Source organism: Cetorhinus maximus, chromosome 4 (assembly GCF_964194155.1).
Source record: "Cetorhinus maximus chromosome 4, sCetMax3.hap1.1, whole genome shotgun sequence".
Classification (NCBI taxonomy): Eukaryota; Metazoa; Chordata; class Chondrichthyes; order Lamniformes; family Cetorhinidae; genus Cetorhinus; species Cetorhinus maximus.
Genome location: NC_135882.1, coordinates 78,823,981 through 78,844,309, shown reverse-complemented (window position 1 = coordinate 78,844,309; position 20,329 = coordinate 78,823,981). Strand labels below are relative to the sequence as shown.

Genomic DNA, 20,329 nt, shown 5'->3' with positions numbered 1-20,329 from the left:
TCCTCATAAAAACAAACAGACATACTCATAATCTTACATAAAAGGCACTAACCCTTCAATAATCTCTTTGAGCTGTCGGTCAAACTGTGAACTTAAGACCCTCTGCTGGGATAAAAATGAGTTGTGGAAAGCAGCCAAACATTAATAATGACATAATGATAGCCCTTAGGATAATTTCAACAAGCAGCTATTGTAACTGTTAGTTCAGATTTTATTTTGCCTTTCACTGACACAGGAAACCTATATCCTTTAAAAATATTTTTAGAGGGCTAGGGATTTAGATAACTTCACTGCTTAATTTTTTTTTACCTCTCACTGACATAGACAGGTTGCCTTTCTAATTTTTAAAGGGCTGTGGATTTAAATAACTTTACAGATTGACAGTTCTATGGAACATCTCCACCCTTCAAGAGCATTTACATCTACTCTAAAAATTCATAACTACACTGTGAGCTAAGGCCCTTGTGACAACAAAAATGGGGTCTGTTTGAACTCAGTGCTAAGTTCAAAATGGCCCTGCTGATGTCAGGTTGCCCTCATGTGTGAGTCACATCCATCCCCTTTAAGCAGTTATTGCCCATCCATAATTGCACTTGAGAAGGTGGTGGTGAGCTGCCTTCTTAAACCACTGCAGTCCATGTGGTACAGGTACACCCACATTGCTGTTAGGGAGGGAATTCCAAGATTTTGACCCAGCAACAGTGAAGGAAGTGATATATTTCCAAATCAGGATGGTGAGTGGCTTGGAGGAGAACTTCCAGGTGGTGGTGTTCCCATGTGTCTGCTGCCCTTGTCCTTCTAGATGGTAATGGTTGTGGGTTTGGGAGGCTTGATAAGTTGGTGCAGTGCATCTTGTAGATGGTACACATTGTTGCCACTGTGTGTCGGTCGTGTATAGGACTGTATGTTTGTGGATGGGGTGCCAATCAAACAGGCTGCTTTGTCCTGGACAGTGTCAAGCTTCTTGAGTTGGAGCTGCACTCATCCAGGCAAGTGGAGAGTATTCCAACACATTCCTGACTTGTGCCTTTTGATGGTGGGCAGGCTTTGGGGAGTCAGGTGGTGAGTTACTCGCTGCAAGATCCCTAGCCTCTGACTTACTTTTGTAGCCAGAGTGTTAATATGGCAGGTCCAGTCCCGTTTCTGATGAATGGTAAGTCCCAGAATGTTAATAGTGGAAGATTCAGCGATGTTAATGCCATTGAATGTCAAGGGGTGATGGTTGGATTCTCTCTTGTTGGAGATGGTCATTGCCTGGCAGCTGAGTGGCGCAAATGTTATTTCCCACTTGTCAGCCCAAACCTGGAGATTTGTCCAGATCTTGCTGCATTTGCACATGGACTGCTTCAGTATCTGAGGAGTCATGAATGGTACTGAACGTTGTGCAATCATCAGCGAACATCCCCACTTCTGACCTTATGATGGAAGGAAGGTCATTGATGAAGCAGCTGAAGGTCTTTTGGCCTAGGACACTACCCTGAGGAACTTCTGCAATGATGTGCTGCAACTGAGACGACTGACCTCCAACAACCACAAACATAACCATCTTCCTTTGTGCCTGATATGACTCCAACTAGTGGAGGGTTTCCCCTTGATTCCCATTGACTCCAGCTTTGCTCGGGCTCCTTGATGCCACACTCGGTCAAATGCTGCTTTGATGTCAAGGGCAGACACTCTCACCCCACCTCTGGAATTCAGCCCTTTTGTCCATGCTTGAACCAAGGCTGTACTGAGGTGAGGAGCTGAGTGACCCTGGTGGAACCCAAACTGAGCATCAGTGAGCAAGTTATTGCTATGCAACTGTCGCTTGATAGCACTGTTGATGACCCCTTCCATGACTTTACTTATGATCAAGAATAGACTGATGGAGTGGTAATTGGCCGGGTTGAATTTGTCCTGCTTTTTGTGTACAGGACATACCTGGGCAATTTTCCACATAGCCGGGCAAATGCTAGTGTTGGAGCTGTACTGGAACAGCTTGGCTAGGGGCCGGCAAGCTCTGGAGCACAAATCTTCAGTACTATTGCCAGAATATTGTGAGGGCCCATAGCCTTTGCAGTATCCAGTGCCTTCAGCCATTTTTTGATATCACGTAGAGTGAATCAAATTGGCTGAAGACTGGCATCTGTGATGCTGGGGACCTCCGGAGAAGGCTGAGATGGATCATCCACTCGGCACTTCTGGCTGAAGATTGTTGCGAATGCTTTAGCCTTATCTTTTGCACTGATTTTCTGGGGTCCCCCAACATTGAGGATATTTATGTGGCTGCACCTCCAGTGGGTTGTTTAATTGTCCACCATCATTCACAACTGGATATGGCAAGTCTGCAGAATTTAGGTCTGATCTGTTGGTTGTGGAATCGCTTAGCTTTTTCTGTCGCTGCTTATGCTGTTTGGCACACAAGTAGTCCTGTGTTGCAGCTTTACCAGGTTGATACCTCAGGTGGAATCATCCCAAATTTGCACCAAGTGCAGTAGCGGGCGGGTAAAACCGCCGCTATGCCAGCTTCTCACGCCATATCGTTGCAAACCCACCACATTAATTATTGTTGTGGCAGAGAGATGGTAAATGTCAAGCTGCCCAAATCCCAGAGGGAAACCTGAAGCAACTGCCACAACTATTTGCAATTTGTACTTATTTTGAGATGCGGGCTTTGAATTTAGTAAAAAGAAGGCCACCAGTCTAAAAGGTTTCTTACAAAATTAAATGAAACCTTTATTAATAGAAGAAATGATTTTAAGCACATACATAGTTTACTACTATGATAAATTACTAAATAAATTGCTACTATGATAACTTCTAAATCCCCTATTTAATCTAACTCCCAGTTACACTTTCGTTAAGGCAACAGTAAGACATACAGATTTTAAAGGACCCAGACAAGTAACACACAATACCCTGAACAGTTGAATTCAAAGTAAGTTTTGCTCAGCTTCAGTTCCTTGTAGACAGCAGCCTTGAGGCTTAGATGATAGAGGCTTTTCAAACTTGTGTTAGATCTTAGAATTCCTGCCTTTACATACAGCCTTCTCTCCTTTATGCATATGTTCCCCTTTGAATGCAAATTCCTATTATTTCACTATGTCTTTGGACTTTACCTCTCTAATAATAAAATCTATCTTAGTACCAATTTTACCAGTAATCTTTGGGAAAAATAAACACACTGTTTCTTAACTTCTCCTGGCTAGGTGTAACATTTCACTCCCTCTTTTAAATTCAAGCTAGTCTGGTTTATTTAAAAATGCAAATGTTCCCTTTACACCTTACATTCTAAAACCTCCCCCATGTTTACCTACTTAACATTTCAAACCTAGCTTATCTTCTGCTCCATCGAAGCCTTCAGACCAGCTGCCTTTAATCCAATTAAGTCACTCACACACACACACGCACACACAGAGAGATAGACACAGACCTCAATATTACTCTACAATAAATTCCAATAACATTGTGAAAATTATTATATCTTCGTGACATTATGCATTTCCGGAAAACATGCTGTTTCCATGGTAGGTGGGCTCTCATTCGCCCACCACGCCATCACCTTGCCACTTCAACATGCTGGGCACCACCTTTAAAGTGAAGTCGTGTGCACACCCCTTAGTACTTCTAGCCCATCAGTGCAGAAGACATGATCCTGAAAGGCAAAAAGACTGCAGCCCCCAGGTTCAATGGCGTGTGCCTCGAGTGCCCTTTGGGCACACTAGAGGCTCACTGTGATGTCATCTAACCTCGCTCTGGCCGCAGGATGGGCAGCATCATCATTAATCCGGCTTGGGAGGGGTTGGCAGCGCTGGTCAGCCCCAAAGTCCTGCAAAAGAGGAAGGCCACTCAGTGCCACAAGAGGATGAATGATCTCCTCCGTTCTGCCAGGTACATCCTTCTACTCATCACTCTCAACTCACACACTCATAAACCCATCACACATCCACAGGGCCCTCACTCACTGCTGGTTCAAGGGACATCACCATTCACTCTCACACACACCTTCACCACCCACACATGCCAGGCATACTTATCATCCTGCCTGGCAGGCATCCTTCTTACACTCTTCATCTGTATTCATACAGGACAAGCTGGCACATAACAAGAGGGAGAGGTCACAGTTTGGTAGAGGAATGCCTAAAATCAAGGTCCTCACGGACTTTGAAAACAGAGCCATCCAGCTGGCCAGCAAGGATCTGGATCATTCCTGTGCTGACGGTGAGGTTGGCGATGCCCTACCAAGTGAGGGTGCAGCAGTGCAACATCCATCAGACAACCATGCTGTGAGTGATGTGTCCTGTTGCACAGGCTACTGCCATGCACTAATTAGCTCTCCTTGCTTTCGCAGGCACATTTTGGAAACAGCCAAAAGAATCCACAACCCTGAGACTCCAATCAAGCCCCGAGGGAAGCTCAGAAGAGGAATCTGCTGAAATCTGCCCTGATGACCCTTCACAGTGCTCACCCACACCTTCCATCAGCGCAGAGACACATAGCGTGGTGCAACCTAGCACTAGAGTAGCCTCAGGATCACAATCTGGTGAGCACATCGCACTTTCTGATCCACAGCATGTGGTGGCAGGGACGTCCCAGGTCTCCGGCACTCAGAGGACGGCTGGAGGCCAGAGATTTGTTGAGTCTGAGTCGGATGAGGAGCCTCTGGACTCGGTCATACCTCAATTGATGGAGCTGCAAAGGCAAGCTCGGGAACATCAGGAAGGGATGTCCGCTGCACTCCTCAGATTGCAAGGCACAATGGAGCAGTCCATCCACCTTCAGGCTGAGGTGATGGCGCCGGCATGCCAACACACCGAGGTCAACACTGGTAGAATGGCGGCCGCCATGGAGACCGATGTCCTGCACTGCTGCACAGGCTGAACTCCATCACCGCCATAGTTGGCCTCCAACAGTGTGTACACAAGAGAAGTGCAGGGCAGCCTAATCTCACTCCAGCAACCCCTTCTCCACAAGGAGTCAGTCAGGGGCCCTTGGGCACCCTAGTGAGGAGGATCAGAAGATGCATCGTCCAGCGTCACCCATCCAGGTGACTCCAGGAGTGTCCGGCCCATCCGAATCCCCTGTGACCTCAGCAGCTTCAGCTCCATAGGCTGTGCAGGGTGCCACTGCTACACAGCAGGAGCTCCAAAGCAGGCCGGGGCCCTCCCCAGGTCTCGGCCCTGCCAAGGTCATCACAGACAGGGCGTTGAAGTCAGCAGACTACCTGCACCTCCGCTGTGGATGTCCAGGGAGCATCAAGATGTAGTGGCAGGGTCAGGAAAGCTAAGAAGATGTAGTTTCACAGCCTGGCCACGGGTGTTAATTGCTTGTATATAACGTTTACTATTGTAAATAAGCTCCCAAGAATGTCTCCCTGCCTATGGCTCCTTGTTCTGATAGTGTTTTTGTTACTCAGATGTGAAACCTTCCTGCACAAGATAAAGGCAGGTGTCTCAGTTCAGGGCGTCTTCCCTATGCTTTGTGTAGCCTTCAGACCAAAGAGATGGTCTGGCTTCACACTCCCTGGACACATTACTGATGCCTGCACCTCGCCGGTGCTTGTCATTGCTGCCAGAACATCGTGGGCAGGCGTCACAGAGTTCCGTCATTCTCTCTGTGTGCTCTCAGCACCTTTAAGGCGGAGATGGCCCTCATCTCTTCAGCATCTGTGACCAGTGACGCCGTGCTCCTGAAGGGGTCAGGTGCTGAAGGTGGACAAAGGTTCAGATGCTTTTATAGTTTCTTGGCTGCGTCTCTATGATATGACCCTGATCACAGAGCGCAAGCGAGCTGCCTCAGCCAGACAGGAATCAGGCAGTCTCAGAGAATATGTGAAGGTCTATGGAGTGTCCTCACTGCATTATCATCATCCTCCTGCAATTGAGTCACAATTAGGGCCTCCATTCCATCTCCATGACAAGAGCATTATCACAGAGGGTTTGTGTGCTGCCATAAGCTGGACTAGAGACAAACTTTCATTGATGCAATGTGAGGATCTATGAGGTCACCTCACTGCAGGTTGTCACCATCCTCCAAAATCTAGCAGCTAAGAAGGCTTCTCGAGCATACCTGCCTCGTCTGGCCAGTGCGAGGACCTCATTGTCGCCACCGTCACCTTCAAGGTTCTCCTCACCCTCACCACCGTCGAAGTCCCCCTCATTGGAGGAGACATCCAGCTGCCTCATTTCCTCCTCAGCCAGCTCCTCCCCCCATTGCAGCACCAGGTTGTAAAGGTTGCAGCCGACGACAACTGTGCGTGACACCCTCTGTGGACTATGTTGTAGGGCTCCACCAGATCAGTCCAGGCACCGAGCCTCATTTTCGGCATCCCGATGATCTCCACCAAGTTGCGAGTTACAGCATGAGCCTCGTTATACCTTCGCTCTGCTGCAGTCTGAGGCCCCCGCATGGGTGTCATCAGCCACGGCCTCTGTGCATAGCCCTTGTCCCCTAGGAGCCAACCCTGCAGCCTCTGTGGATGCTGGATGATGTCAGGGACCTGTGACTGAGTGTGGAGGAGACGAGGACAGTCCCTGGAAACTGTGCGCAGACCTGCAGGATGCGTTTGTGGTGGTCGCACACCAGCAGCACATTCACCGAACCCTTGGGGTTCACATAGTTAACCCCTTATTGCAAAGGATGTCTGAGCGCCACCTGAGTGCAGTTGATTGCACCCTGCGCCTGTGGGAAACCTGAGACCTGGGCAAATCCAATCGCTCTTGTATTCTGGCTCCCTTGGTCTTGGGTGAAATGCACAAAGTTGTGTGACCTCGCAAAGATGGCATCCGTGACCTCATGGATGCATTTGTGGGTGGAGGCTTGTGAGATCCCACAGAGGTCACCTGTGGAATCCTGAAAGGAGCCACTAGAATAAAAATTGAGCGCCATAGTCATTTTCACGGCCACTGGCAGTGAAAGCCCTCCTTGTCCCCGGGTGCCAAACCCTGCTGTAGTTGGCCTATGTGACCGACCAGTTCCCTAGACTTGTGCAGTCTTCGGTGACACTGGTTCTCATCATCTGCAGGAATGAAAGGCAGTGTCTATAGACCCTAAGTCTAGCTAGGCACCGACCAATGACAGCTCGCTCTATGGCTCTTTGGCAGTGTGTGTGGGAGCCCCAGCCGCCCCTTCGTCCTGAGGGTGCTGCTTCTCCCTGTGCGCAGCCAGGCGCCTCAGTCACTCTCTTCTGCATCATCTCCGCACGAGTCATACAGCTGTTTCACCACGTTCCATACTGCTGATGTACTCCTCCTGAAGGATAAAGAGAGAGATGAGTGGGTTTACTTGGGTATACTAAGAACCTCTCCTGGTTAAGTCTGAAGGCCCCTTAATGCATCGCAGAGAGTGCTGGCCACCACTTGTATTGCCAGAAAGTAGTGCACTGCATGGCTGCCCCAATCCGCACCCACCTCTGCCCTCCTCCACCTGACCGATTGGCGGTAGCCTTGCCCATTAGACTGCATGCTGTGCTCTCAGCTCAGGCGCAGACATTCTCTTAACCCGCACTACATGGCTGCACTGGTAGTTTGAACCAAGGGGACGACTGGTCCAAACATGAATGATGACATTGCAAGGGGCTGTGAGCACCTCCACCAATAACTGCTCCATGGCCAGCTTTAGCCCAGTCGTCCAAATGTTCTTCAGCCCACGAAAACGTTCATTAGCTTGCCGTCTATGCCCAAGTGGTGAAAAGCTCTGGAGCGTTGCTTGAGTGGGCAGGTAAGCTAGAGGCTTATGCATTTCAATGTGGCTGCATCCGAACTGTCTTAGCTGCAGAGGAATGGTCAGATATACAAAGTTTCCCTAATGCGTGGTTGCTTCCCTCCCCCCTGCCCCCACCACCGTATGCTTGTGCATTACCTTCAACCAAAGAGCAGCCCTTCCCCCCCACCCCCAAGTTGCCTCAACCGCAGGGCAGCCCTTGCTCCCACGCCTCCAACGCGCCTCAACTTTGAAGTCTAACAGGCAACCCGGGTGAGTGCTGCGTAACATTAGTGTCCTCAGCTTGGAGTTCCCCTCAAAGTGCAGCCCGCCAAGTACTCACCTTTTATATGCTATTGTGAAACATGTCGATGTGCAATGGCGCATGATCTAGCGGGGGATGATTCCAGTGGGCTTGCCTTATAAAGATATGCAGATGTGTTACAATGAGGTTCCCAACATCCAATGGCAGGAAATGTGGCCCACCATTGATGGGCTGAGTTGACGATTGCAAACTGCTTTCACAACGTCCTGAAACCGACTTTTGGCCTTCTTGCCATATTGTCCACTTAAGCTACTGAGCACGCCCAATGCCAGTGGGCACGGACGATTCCACCCCTCATTTTTAGGTATGCTTGGTGCTGCTCCTGGCATGTCCTCTGATACTCTTCATTGAACAGGGTTGATTCCCTTGCTTGGTGGTAATGGCAGAGTAGGGGATATGCCAAACCTTCTTTAAAGCTTCTTTAAATATATAAAAAATAAGAGAGAGCCCAAAGCCAATAGTAAAAGTCAAAGGCCCCTTAGAGAATGAGGCTGGGGAAATAATAATGGGGAACCAGGAAATGGCAGAGGAGTTGAATAAATACTTTGCATCATCCTTCATGGTAAAAGACAATAATAGCAAGCCAAAAATACTAAATAATCAAGGGGGTGGAGGGGGGGTGGAAATAAATACAATAACTATTACTAGAGATAAAGTACAAGGGAAACTAATGGAGCTAATGGTTGATAAGTCACCTGGACCTGATGGATTGCATCCGAGGATATAAAAGGAAATAGCTACAGAGATAGTGGATGCACTGGTAGTAATCTTCCAAGGATCCTTAGATTCTAGAAAAGCCCAAGAGGATTGGAAAACTGCCAATGTATCACCCTTATTCCAAAAGGAAGGGAGACAAAAAAACAGGTAACTATAGGCCAGTTAGCTTAACATCTGTCATTGGGAAAATGTTAGAGCCTATTACAAAGGATGTAATAGCAGAATATTTAGAAATGCATAACATAATCAAGCAAAGTCAGCATGGCTTCATGAAGGGGAAATCATGCCTGACAAATTTATTAGAATTCTTTGAGGAGGTAACAAGCAGGATAGATAAAGGGGAGCCAGTAGATGTAATATATTTGGATTTCCAAAAGGCATTTGATAAGGTACCGCACACAAGGCTACTTAATAAGAAAAGAGCCCATGGTGTTAGGGGTAGTATTTCAGCATGGATAGCAGATAGGCTAACTAATAGAAGATAGAGAGTTGGGATAAGGGGCGCATTTTCAGGATGGCAACCTGTAACTAATGGAGTGCCACAGGGATCAGTGATAGAGCCACAATTATTTACAATACATACTAATGACTTGGAAGAGGGAAGTGAATGTACTATCGCCAAGTTTGTGGATGACACAAAATTAGGTGGGAAGGCAAGTGGTGAGGATGATACAAAGTCTACAGAGGGATATAGACAGGTTAAGTGATTTGGCAAAAACTTGGCAGATGGAATATAATGTGAGAAAATGTGAGGTTATGCACTTTGGCAGGAAGAATAGAGGAGCTGAATATTATTTAAATGGAGAAAGACTGAAGAAAACTGCAGCACAGAGGGATTTGGGGGTCCTCGTGCATGAATCCCAAAAAACTAGCATACAAGTTCAGCAGGTAATAGGAAAGGCAAATGGAATGTTGGCCTTTATTTCAAAGGGAATGGAGATTAAAAATAGGGAAGTCTTGCTAAAACTATACAAGGCACTAGTTAGACCACACCTAGAATACTGCGAACGGTTTTGGTCCCCTTACCTAAGGAAAGATATGTTGGCATTAGAGGCAGCCCAGAGAAGGTTCACTAGGTTGATCCCGGGTATGGAGGGATTTTCTTATGAGGAGAAGTTGAGTAGGTTGGGCCTGTACTCATTAGAGTTTAGAAGAATGAGAGGTGACCTTATTGAAACATATAAGATTCTTAGGGGACTTGACAGGGTAGATGCTGAGAGGTTGTTTCCCTTTGTGGGAGAAACATAGAAAATAGGAGCAGGAATAGGCCATTTGGCCCATCAAGGCTGCTCCGCCATTCATGGCTGATCATCCTAACTCAATAGCCTGTTCCCGCTTTCTCCCCATATCCTTTGAGAGTTTAGGACCAGAGGGCATAATCTCAGAGTAAGGGGTCACTCATTTAAGACAGAGATGAGGAGGAATTTCATCTCTCAGAGGGTAGTTAATCTGTGGAATTCTTTCCCACAGAAGGCTGTAGAGACTGGGTTGTTAAGTATATTCAAGGCTGAGATGGACAGATTTTTAATCAGCAATGGAATCGAGGGCTATGGGGAAAAGGCAGGAAAGTGGAGTTGAGGATTATCAGATCAGCCATGATTTCATTGAATGGTGGAGCAGACTCGATGGGCCGAACAGCCTGCTTCTGCTCCTACGTCTTATGGTCTTAACCATGAGGTTACAGATTATGGTTGAGTACAATTCTGCTGCTACTGATGGCCCACAGTGCCTCATGGTTGCCCAGCCTTATGTTACTAGATCTATTTGAAATCTATCTCATTTAACACAGTGGTAGTGCCACAGAACACGATGGGAGGGTATTCTCAATGTGAAGACAAACGGGACTTCGACTTCACAAGGACTGTGCAGTGGTCACTCTTACTGATACTGTCATGGACAACTGCATCTGTGGCAGGCAGGTTGGTGAGGATGAGGTCAAATATGTTTTTCCCCCTTGTCTCCCTACCGCAGAACCAGTCTCACAGCTATTTCCTCTAGGACTCTGCCAGCTCGGTCTGTAGTGGTGCTACCAAGCCTTTCTTGGTGATGGACATTGAAGTCCCCCACCCACAGTACACACCCTCAGTGCTTCCTCCAAGTGGTGTTCAACATGGAGCACTGATTCATCAGCTGAGGAGGGTGTGGTACATGGTAATCAGCAGGAGGTTTCCTTGCCCACATTTGACCTGATGCCATGAGACTTCATGAGGTCATGAGGACTCCCAGGACAACTCCCTCTCAACTGTATTCCATCGTTCCTTCACCTCTGCTAGGTCTGTCCTGCCTGTGGAACAGAACATACCCAGGGATGGTAATGGTGATGTCAGGGATATTATCTGTAAGGTTTGATTCCATTGAGTATGACTACGTCAGGCTGATGCAAGACTAGTCTGTGAGACAGCTGTCCCAATTTTGGCACTAGCCCCCAGATGTTAGTAAGGAGGACTTTGCAGGGTCGACAGGGCTGACTTTGCCGTTGTCGTTTCCGTGCCTAGGTCGGTGTCGGGTGGTCCGTCGGTTTCATTCCTTTTAGACTTTTTAGCAGTTTGAAACCACTGAGAGGCTTGCTACGCCATTTTGGAGGGCAGTTAAGAGTCAACCACATTACTGTGGGTCTGGAGTCACATGTAGGCTACACCAGGTAAGGACAGCAGATTCCCCTTCCCTAAAGGACATTGGTGAATCAGATGTGTTTTTATGACAATCGACAATGGTTTCATGGTCATCATTAGACTTTTAATTCCAGATTTTTATTGAATTCAAATTTCACCATCTGCCATGGTGGGATTCACACGTTGGTCCCCAGAGCATTACCTTGGGTCTCTGGATTACTAGTCCAGTGACAATGCTACAACAGCACCGCCTCCCTTCGAATTTGCCCACATGATACCCATGATTTTTCTGTTTAATTTTCTGTTTAATTTTCTGTTAATTTTTTTTATTGTTTTGTAATACTTCTCAACGTAATCCTTTTTATAAAATGCTTTTGCAAGGCAGAGATGCAAAGGAGTTCTTTGTATCTTGGCAAATAATTTAGAAAATTATGAATGACCTCTTAGTTGATCTTTTTGAAGAGCAATCTTGTTTCAACTCAGTTGTTCAGAAAATATAGTGCAAACTGTCATGAGCAGTAACAGGATTAAAAAATAGCATAGTTATCGGGGTAATAACACAACAATAGCCACTGCGGCATGGTAAAGTAACTGCTGGCAGTATAAAGCAGCTACTTTGTTTTGGTGTGGAAAAGCATCTTTGGCAAAGAAATGAAAATTATGCAGAGTAATAATTTTGAGGGGAAACTTATAGCAGCACTGCAGAAAAAGTGGGTGAAATCTTATGGACTTTGTTTTTGACAGTGCATTGGGACCGTACTTGGTTTGGTGAATATGACCCTGTGAGTCGTGTGTCTTCCAGGTGAATTTTGAGAGGGTCAACCAATTAAGAGGGCGGCTCTGGAATTGGCATCCAATTAAGTGCAGCAGGCAGGAAAAGCAATCAGAAAATCAAATTAAAGCTGAGTATTTAAAGGACACTGCCAGCATGCACAATGGCAGAGTTGTACATTGTCGGTAGCAAATTTGCAGAAAGAGAAGGAAGGAAGATGGATGCCTGAAGGGGTAGGGCAGCCCCCCGATTCACGAATGTGACAGTTGAGGCCATGATGGAAGCTGTGAGGGCGCGGAGGTCAGTGCTTTTTCCAGAGGATGGCAGAAAGAGGCCAGACACCCTTACGAAACCGGCATGGCTAGAGGTTGCAGAGGAGCTGAGCAGCCAGGCTGCGTTTTGAGGGAAATGGACCCATGTTCAGGAAATGCTTCAATAACCTGAGATCTGGCAAGGTGAGAACAATGTGACCTTCGGCTGGCAGCTATCACTCTCCCTTCCGTAACCTCATGCAGCACACATATCCTTTGATGCACTCCCATTTGCATCCATCCATGAGAATGTCTGCCTAGGCTCCAGCTTAACTCTACATCTCCATAGACAGCAATGCCACTCTCCCTCAGTTTGCTGACCTAGTTCTTCCCGTCCCACAGTGAGCCTTCTCAAATGTCGTGCCTACATTCTAAGAAAATACTGAATTCAACTGTCCTCATTCTCTAAATTTTCTGTTTGCTGGCGAAGAGAGCATTCAACTCCTGCCACAAATGGAGGAGAATACCCTGCAAATCGGAAGGAATTAATGCAAGCTGTCGCCAATGGAAAGATTGGTGTGTCACAGCGACTGGATGAAAACACTGCAACTGCTGAAATGTGAATTATGTGGAGCCCTGTTCATTGATATAAGAAATATTATGTTCAACGAAGTGCAAGGGCTTGATCTCTCTGTTGCCTACATGTAGCAATGACGATTGTCTTTTATGAACCAGAATGGCATTCTGGAAGCACAGCAAGAGAAGAGGAAGAAACTATTTCAGTCTTCAGAGGAGGAACAGCATCTTGAGGAAGCACTGTCACCCTCCACCAGCAACAATCACTTTGTTGCGTCCGACGTCTCAGATGAAAACGGTGGCACAGGGTGAGGAGCACTTCATGTGTGAGCAGGAGCAGATGCTGGGCACAGAGACTTCCACGGAGCATCCCATTGGAGTCCTGAGGAAATATATAGCTATACTCAGCTAGTCACAGATGCTGATCTTCGGGTGGTCATACACTAAGCAGTTATCTGCCGAGCAGCGAAAGGAAATGTGTGGTCATATGTCAGAATTCCCAGAAGCAGTTCGGTGCCTAACGTTTAAGATGGATGAGTCCATTGCAGTCATGAGTGCCTTTATTATGTCTCTGGCAGATGAGCTCCATTGAAAGTGTGGCTAATCCGATGGAGAGTCAGATGCAGCAGACCAGTGAGTGGATGGAGGCATTGAACAATGGCCTCCAAATAATGGCAACTACTTTAAAAAGCAGTGAGCAAACAGTCGCCTTATTTGCTGAACACGACAACCAAATGCATCCCAGTGCTCCCCCATACTTGGTTAGAAGGGCAGTGCAGTTCAGCCTGGTGGTGTCTCAAATGCAGCAACGACTATAAAAAGTGGAACTTACAAGTTATATACAAACCCCTTCAGACTGAAGGATCTCAGAGAGGGCTGGCACCTTCTCCTAACTCAAGAAGGGCATATTTTTCTTCCATGTACAGCAATGAGAATCTTTGTGATTTGAGGCCATCTAGCTGCTGTTTGTGGATAGTAGCCAGGACACCATAAAACTGTTGGCTTTGGTCGCTGTTTCAATGGACACTCCTGCGCCAGCAGACCATGGGATCCTGATAATGACTTGAATCCGCTAATATGAACAGGTTGAGGGCACTTCAACTTGGGCTCAGGCAGAAAGTAGGGAGGAAGATCAACTCCCAACATGTCTTTGGATTGACAACCAATTAGATTAACGCAAATAAAAATCGTTACAATTATTTAATAATTCTGCTGCAGGGAACAATTCAAGTTCAACAAACTTTGACAATCTCAATGTTTCTTCAGCCATTTTTTTCAGGTCAGGGTTATTGAAATAATTTGGCATGTTTCTTGTTCCTGTCAGATTAAGGTGCTGGAAAATGGCTGTGCCAGGCCTCAGCAGCCTGCTGTGTGTGGTGTAAAGTAGCTAGTGACCTCTGGATCTGACTACAAAACATCCTTGGCCACTGTATTGGTCTTCCTGTGATCATTTGCAAAGGCTGTTGTGGCCCACTAAAATCTAAATTTCTGCCTTGTCATCCACAACCTTGCAGAACTGGAATTTACAGGTATTTCCATCATAGCAACACTGGGGCACAAATAGTTGAATTAAATTTTTAAAAATTCTTTCATGGGATGTGGAGGATGCTGGCATGGGCAGCATTTGTTGTCAATCCCAAATTGCCCTTGTATTGAGTGTCTTGCTAGGCCATTTCCTAGGTGGGCAGTTAAGAGTTAACCACATTGTTGTGGGTCTGGAGTCACACGTACGCAGACCAGGGAAAGATGGCAGATTTCCATTTTGAAACAACACTAGTGAACAAAATGGATGTTTACAACAATCAACGATAGTTGTCACTATCACCATTACTGAGCCTAGTTTTATATTCTAGGTTTATTAGTTGAGTTTAAATTGCACCACCTGCCATGGTGGGATTTAAATCCACGACCCCAGAGGATTGAACCTGGGCCTCTGGATTACTAGGCCTATGACATTACCACTATGCCACCATCTCCCCTAAATTGAATTATGTCTTCCTCTAATTTCCAAAGCCTTTGAATACACCTGGTCATATTTGGCAAATTAAATGTATGGCCTTAATCTCCTTAAGTGGAGAAGAGCAAGAATGCCTTCGGGAACACTATCATCTACATGTCATCTTACAATCTTGACTTGGAGACATACGGGCATTTCTTCATCATTGATGGGTCAGAATCTTGGAATTCCCCACCTAACCCCATATTGGATACACTAACAACACCACCACAACAATCTTTCTTTTATATGATACTTTTAAAATAGAGAAACGTGAAGATGCTTTACAGAGATGTCATTAAAACAAAATGGATATCAAAACAAATGTTGCTGTATTTATGGGGGTGGGCTGCCTACCTATCCTACTGAGTTATCATTAATGTATTGCGCAAGCAACCCAATACGGAAGGGATAAACATTATCTTAAAAAGGAGGGATTATTAGCTTCTCAAAAAAAATCTAAACACAGTATTGCTGGGATCACAGCAGTAGCTTCTAGCAGTGTTAAAACATATTTTAACCCTATCCACCTGGCGCTAAACAAGGTGAGATCATGCAATGATAACTGCCTTTGGGCTCATTTGCCGAAGTTGTTGGGCCTCACACTGCCAAACTCAGGATGGTTTTCCACTTGTCTCTGCTGTTGGCCTGAATTAAAATTGGGGCCACCAGTAGAGTAAGGAGAGTATAGTGACTTGCATTTACTTGTTTCTTTTCTCTGTTTTTTGCAGATAATCCTATCATGTACAAAGTAGAAGGGAATCGACAAGCCTTAAAAGTGTTCTTCTACCTTGACAGCTACAACTTTGAGCAACTTCCTCAGAGGTTAAAGAATGGAGGAGGTATTAAAGTTCACCCAGTGCTCTTTACACAAGGTAGGAAATACTTTCTCTATTTCATAGTTTTACAGTTGCTGCATTTTGTCAGATCCTACTTAATGCTTAGAATTCATAAATCTGAAATATGAAATGTCTCTCCCATACAGCAATGGAAAGTATGGAGGGTTATTACTACACGGACAATGTGTCTGTGGAAGAATTCCAAGCACAAATCAATGCAGCTTCTCTGGAGAGTATAAAACGATACCGTCAAAAGCTCAGGTAAGGGCAAGATTGTTCAAAATTTTGTGATAAATGTTTGTAGTTGAGTCAAAAGAGACATTCTCTTCTTGTAAATTATCTTGTGATACCATTCAGCATTAGTAAATAGAAAAAAGCACAGTAACTGCAATTAGTAACATGTTTACATCATGACAATCCTGTGTGGGTGGATTACTGAAAAACAAAATCAGTTTACACTATAGCAATACTGTGGCCAATTTGTTTTTTCTAGAAATCTGCCATAATAGGCAATTAGCCAACCAAACTCTAAACCTGGACTTTTTGACACCTGCTGCTTATTATTTGATGGAACATAACCATAGGAATAGGAGCAGGAGAAGATCATAAGGCCCCTCGAACCTAATTCACCATGCAATACAATAATGGCTGATCTGAAGCAACTCCACTTTCCTGCCCACTCCCCATACCCCTTGATACCCTGAGAGACCAAAAATCTGTATATCTCGGCCTAAAATATATTCAATAACGGGGTATCCATTCTCTAAGGTTGAGTATTCCGAAGACTCACAATCCTGCAAGTGAAGTATTTTGTCACCTTCTCAGTCCTAAATGATCGACCCCTTATCCTGTACCCCCGTGTTCTAGATTCCCCAGCCAGGGGAATCAACACCTCAGTGTTTTACCTGTCAAACCCCTTCAGAATCTTGTATGTTTCAATGAGATAACTTCTCATTCATCCAAACGCCAGAGAATATAGGCCCAATTTACTCAGCCTATCCTCAAAGGACAACCCTGTCATCCCAGGAACCAATCTAGTGAACCTTTACCCTACTGTATTCAAGGCAAGTATATCGTTCCTTAAATACAGAGACCAAAACTGTGCACAGTATTCCAAGTGTGCTATATAGCAAAATAGGACATTGGAGCAGGAGTAGGTCATTCAGCCCTTCGAGTCTGCTCCACCAATCTCTCACCAAAGTCCTTCTGAACATCAACATTTACATGTTTCACACCTTTTAAAAAATATTCTACTTTTGTATTCTTACTACCAATGTGAATTAGTTCACACTTCTCCACAGTATACTCCATCTGCCATCTTGCTGCCCACTCACTTAACCTATCTATATCCCTTTGCAGCCTTATTGTGTCCTCCAAACAGACTACACTCCCACCTAGCTTTGTACCATCAACAAACTTAGATATGTTACTCTCTTTCTTCTCAAAGTTGTTAATATAGATTGTAAATAGCTGAGGCCCCAGCACAGACCCTTGTGGCACTATACCAGTCATAGCCTACCAACTTGAAAATGCCCATTTAACTCTTTTCCTTCCTCTCCACTAACCAATTCTCTATCCATGTTAATATATTACTCCCAACTCAACGAGCCCTTGAATGGAATTTTCTGTGCCTGCTGGCGTCGGGCATGTTCAGCGGCGTGAGTGGACAATATGGCAAGAAGGCCAAAAATTGTTTTTCCTCCATCGGACGCCGTGAACCTCATTGTAATACATCATTATTAGGCCAGCCCGCCGGAATTGTCCCCCCACGCTGGATCGTCTGCCCACTCATGCTGAAGTGTTGCACAACAGCGTATATAAGGTGTGCACATGGTGGGCTGCACTTTGAGGGGAACTCGGAGTGAATGCACAGTAATGTTGCACAGCGCTCACGATGGTCACCTATTGGACATCAGGGTTGAGGCGACTTGTGGGGGTGGGAGGGGGAACAAAGGCTGCCCTGCAGTTGAGGTGACTTGAGCGGTTGTGGGGGAGGGTGCACAAGGGCTGCCCTACTGTTGAAGGTAGTGCACAAGCACGTGCGGGTTGAGGGGGGGTGAGGGAAGCGGCCACGCATTAGGGAAACCTTTTTTAAAGTGACCATTCCTCTGCAGCTGAGACAGTTCAGACACAGCCACATTGATATACATGCAGTCGGGCCTCTAACTGATCTGCCCACTCAAGCAACGCAGAGACATGAAAGTGGCACCAAGCCGCCTTTCATTCCTGCAGATGACAGAGAACCACTGTCACCGAAGACTGCACATGTCAAGGGAACTGGTCGGTCACAGGCGCCAACTGCTGCAGGATTTGGTGCCCCAGGGACATGGAGGGTATCCACTGCCAGTGGCCTTGAAAGCGACTGCGGCACTCCATTTCTATGCCAGTGGCTCCTTTCAGGGCTCCACAGGTGACCTCCGTGGGATCTCGCAAACCTCCACCCGCAAAAGCATCCATGAGGTCACAGATGCCATCTTCACGAAAGCACACAACTGTGTGCGTTTCACCCAGGGCCAATGGAACCAGGATGCAAGAGCGATTGGATTTGCTCAGATCTTAGGTTTCCCACAGGTGCAGGGTGCGAATGACTGCACTCAGGTGGCGCTCAGATGTCTGTTGCAACACGTGGTCAACTATGTCAACGCAAGGGCTTCCATTCGCTGAACGTGCAGCTGGTGTGCGACCATCACAAACGCATCCTGCAGGTCTCCGCACTGTTTCCAGGGAGTGTCCATGACTCTTACATTCACAGTCAGTAACAGATCCCTAAAGTCTTCCAAGGTCCATAAAGGCTGTAGGGATGGCTCCTTGGGGCCAAGGACTACCAGCAGATGACACCCGTGCGGTGGCCTCAGACTGCAGCAGATATGCAAAGGTATGACAAGGCTTATACTGTAACTCGCAACTTGGTGGAGCAGACCATCAGGATACTGAAAATGAGGGTCTGGTGCCTTGATTGGTCTAGTGGAGCCCTGCAATATAGTCCACAGAGGGTGTCACGCATCATCGTCGCCTGCTGCGCTCTTTACAATTAGGCGCTGCAACAGGAAGAGGAGCTGGCTGAGCAGGAGCTGCACGTCTCCTTTAATGATGGGAAGTCAACGGGGATGAGGGTGAGGAGGTTCTCAAAGGTGACGATGATGGCAATGATACCCTCACACTGGCCAGATGAGGCAGGCGCGCTTGGGAGGCCCTCATAGCTGCTAGATTTGTGGAGGATGATGATGACATGCAGTGAGGAAACACCATAGATCCTCACATTGCATCTGTGAATGTTTGACTCCAGTCTCGCTTATGGCAACGCACATACCCTCTGTGATAATCATGGCTCCTATCATGGAAATGCAGTGGAGGCCCTAATATTTGTTCAACTGGGGGAGGATGATGACGACCTGCAGTAAGGACACTCCATGGATTTTCAAACAGCCTTTGAGAATGTCTGACTCCTCTCTGGCCGAGGGCAGCTTGCTTGTGCTCTGTGGTCAGGCTCATATCATGGAGGTGCAGCCATGAAACTCTAAAAGCACCTGATCCTTTGTGCACCTTCAGCAATTGAGCCCTTCAGGAGCACAGAGTCACTGGTCACAGATGCTGACGAGTTGGGGGCCAGGACCACCTTAAAGGTGCTGAGAGCACACAGAGAGAATGAAGGAACTCTGTGACACCTGCCCACGACATTCTGACACTAATGACAAGCACCATCGAGGCGCAGGCATCAGTAACGTGCCCAGGGACTGTGAAGCCGGACCATCACTTTGGTCTGAAGGCTGCACAGAGCACAGGGAAGAGGCCCTAGACTGAGACACCTGACCTGATCTTGTGCCAAAAGGTTTCACATTTGAGTAACACGAACACTGCTCATCAGAACAAGGAGCCATAGGCAGGGAGACATTGTCGCGAGTTTATTTACAATAGTGAACGTTATGTACAAGTGATTAACACCCATGCCCAGGCTGTGCAACTACATCTTCTTAACCTTCCTAACCCTGCACTACATCTTGGTGCTCCCCAGACAGACACAGCGGAGGTGGAGGCAGTTTGCTGACTGCTACGCACTGACTGTGATGAACTTGGCAGACGTCCTCTGAAGGGCTGAGACCTGGAGGGCCCCGGTCTGCTGCTGGGGTCCTGCTGTATGCAGCCTACTTGAACTGTGGAGCTGGAGCTACCAGGGTCACAGGAAGACGGGATTCAAAATGGGCTGGACATTGCAGGAGTGGATGGTCCCGGGGTGTGCACCTGCTGATCCCCATCCCTATGCGTTCCCAAGGGCACCTGGCTGACTCCTTGAGGAGAAGGGGTAGCTGGAGTGAGATCGAGCTGCCCCATACCATTCTTGTGTACACACTGTTGGAGGCCACTTATGGCATCAGCAATGGAGTTCAGCCTGCACAGCAGTGCGGGAGCGACATCCTGGACCAAGGTCTGCATGGCGGCTGCCATCCTACCAGTGTTGACCTCGGTGCGTTGGTATGCTATCGCCTCAGCTTGAAGGCGGCTGGACTCCTCCATCTTGCCTTGCAATCTGAGGAGTGCAGCAGACATCCCTTCCTGATGTTCC

The 20,329-nt window shown here is 46.8% G+C and overlaps 1 protein-coding gene across 3 annotated transcripts in view; it reads left to right on the top strand.

Annotated features, from left to right (window-relative positions):
• The window catches only part of prex2 (phosphatidylinositol-3,4,5-trisphosphate-dependent Rac exchange factor 2), a 675,068-nt gene that overhangs the window by 547,098 nt on the left and 107,641 nt on the right, over window positions 1-20,329 (top strand). For all 3 annotated transcript variants that reach the window (XM_078540383.1, XM_078540384.1, XM_078540381.1), the window contains exons 34-35: window positions 15,661-15,804; window positions 15,915-16,029. In XM_078540383.1, the coding sequence (XP_078396509.1) occupies window positions 15,661-15,804; window positions 15,915-16,029 (259 nt within the window). The remainder of the gene's footprint in view (window positions 1-15,660; window positions 15,805-15,914; window positions 16,030-20,329) is intronic.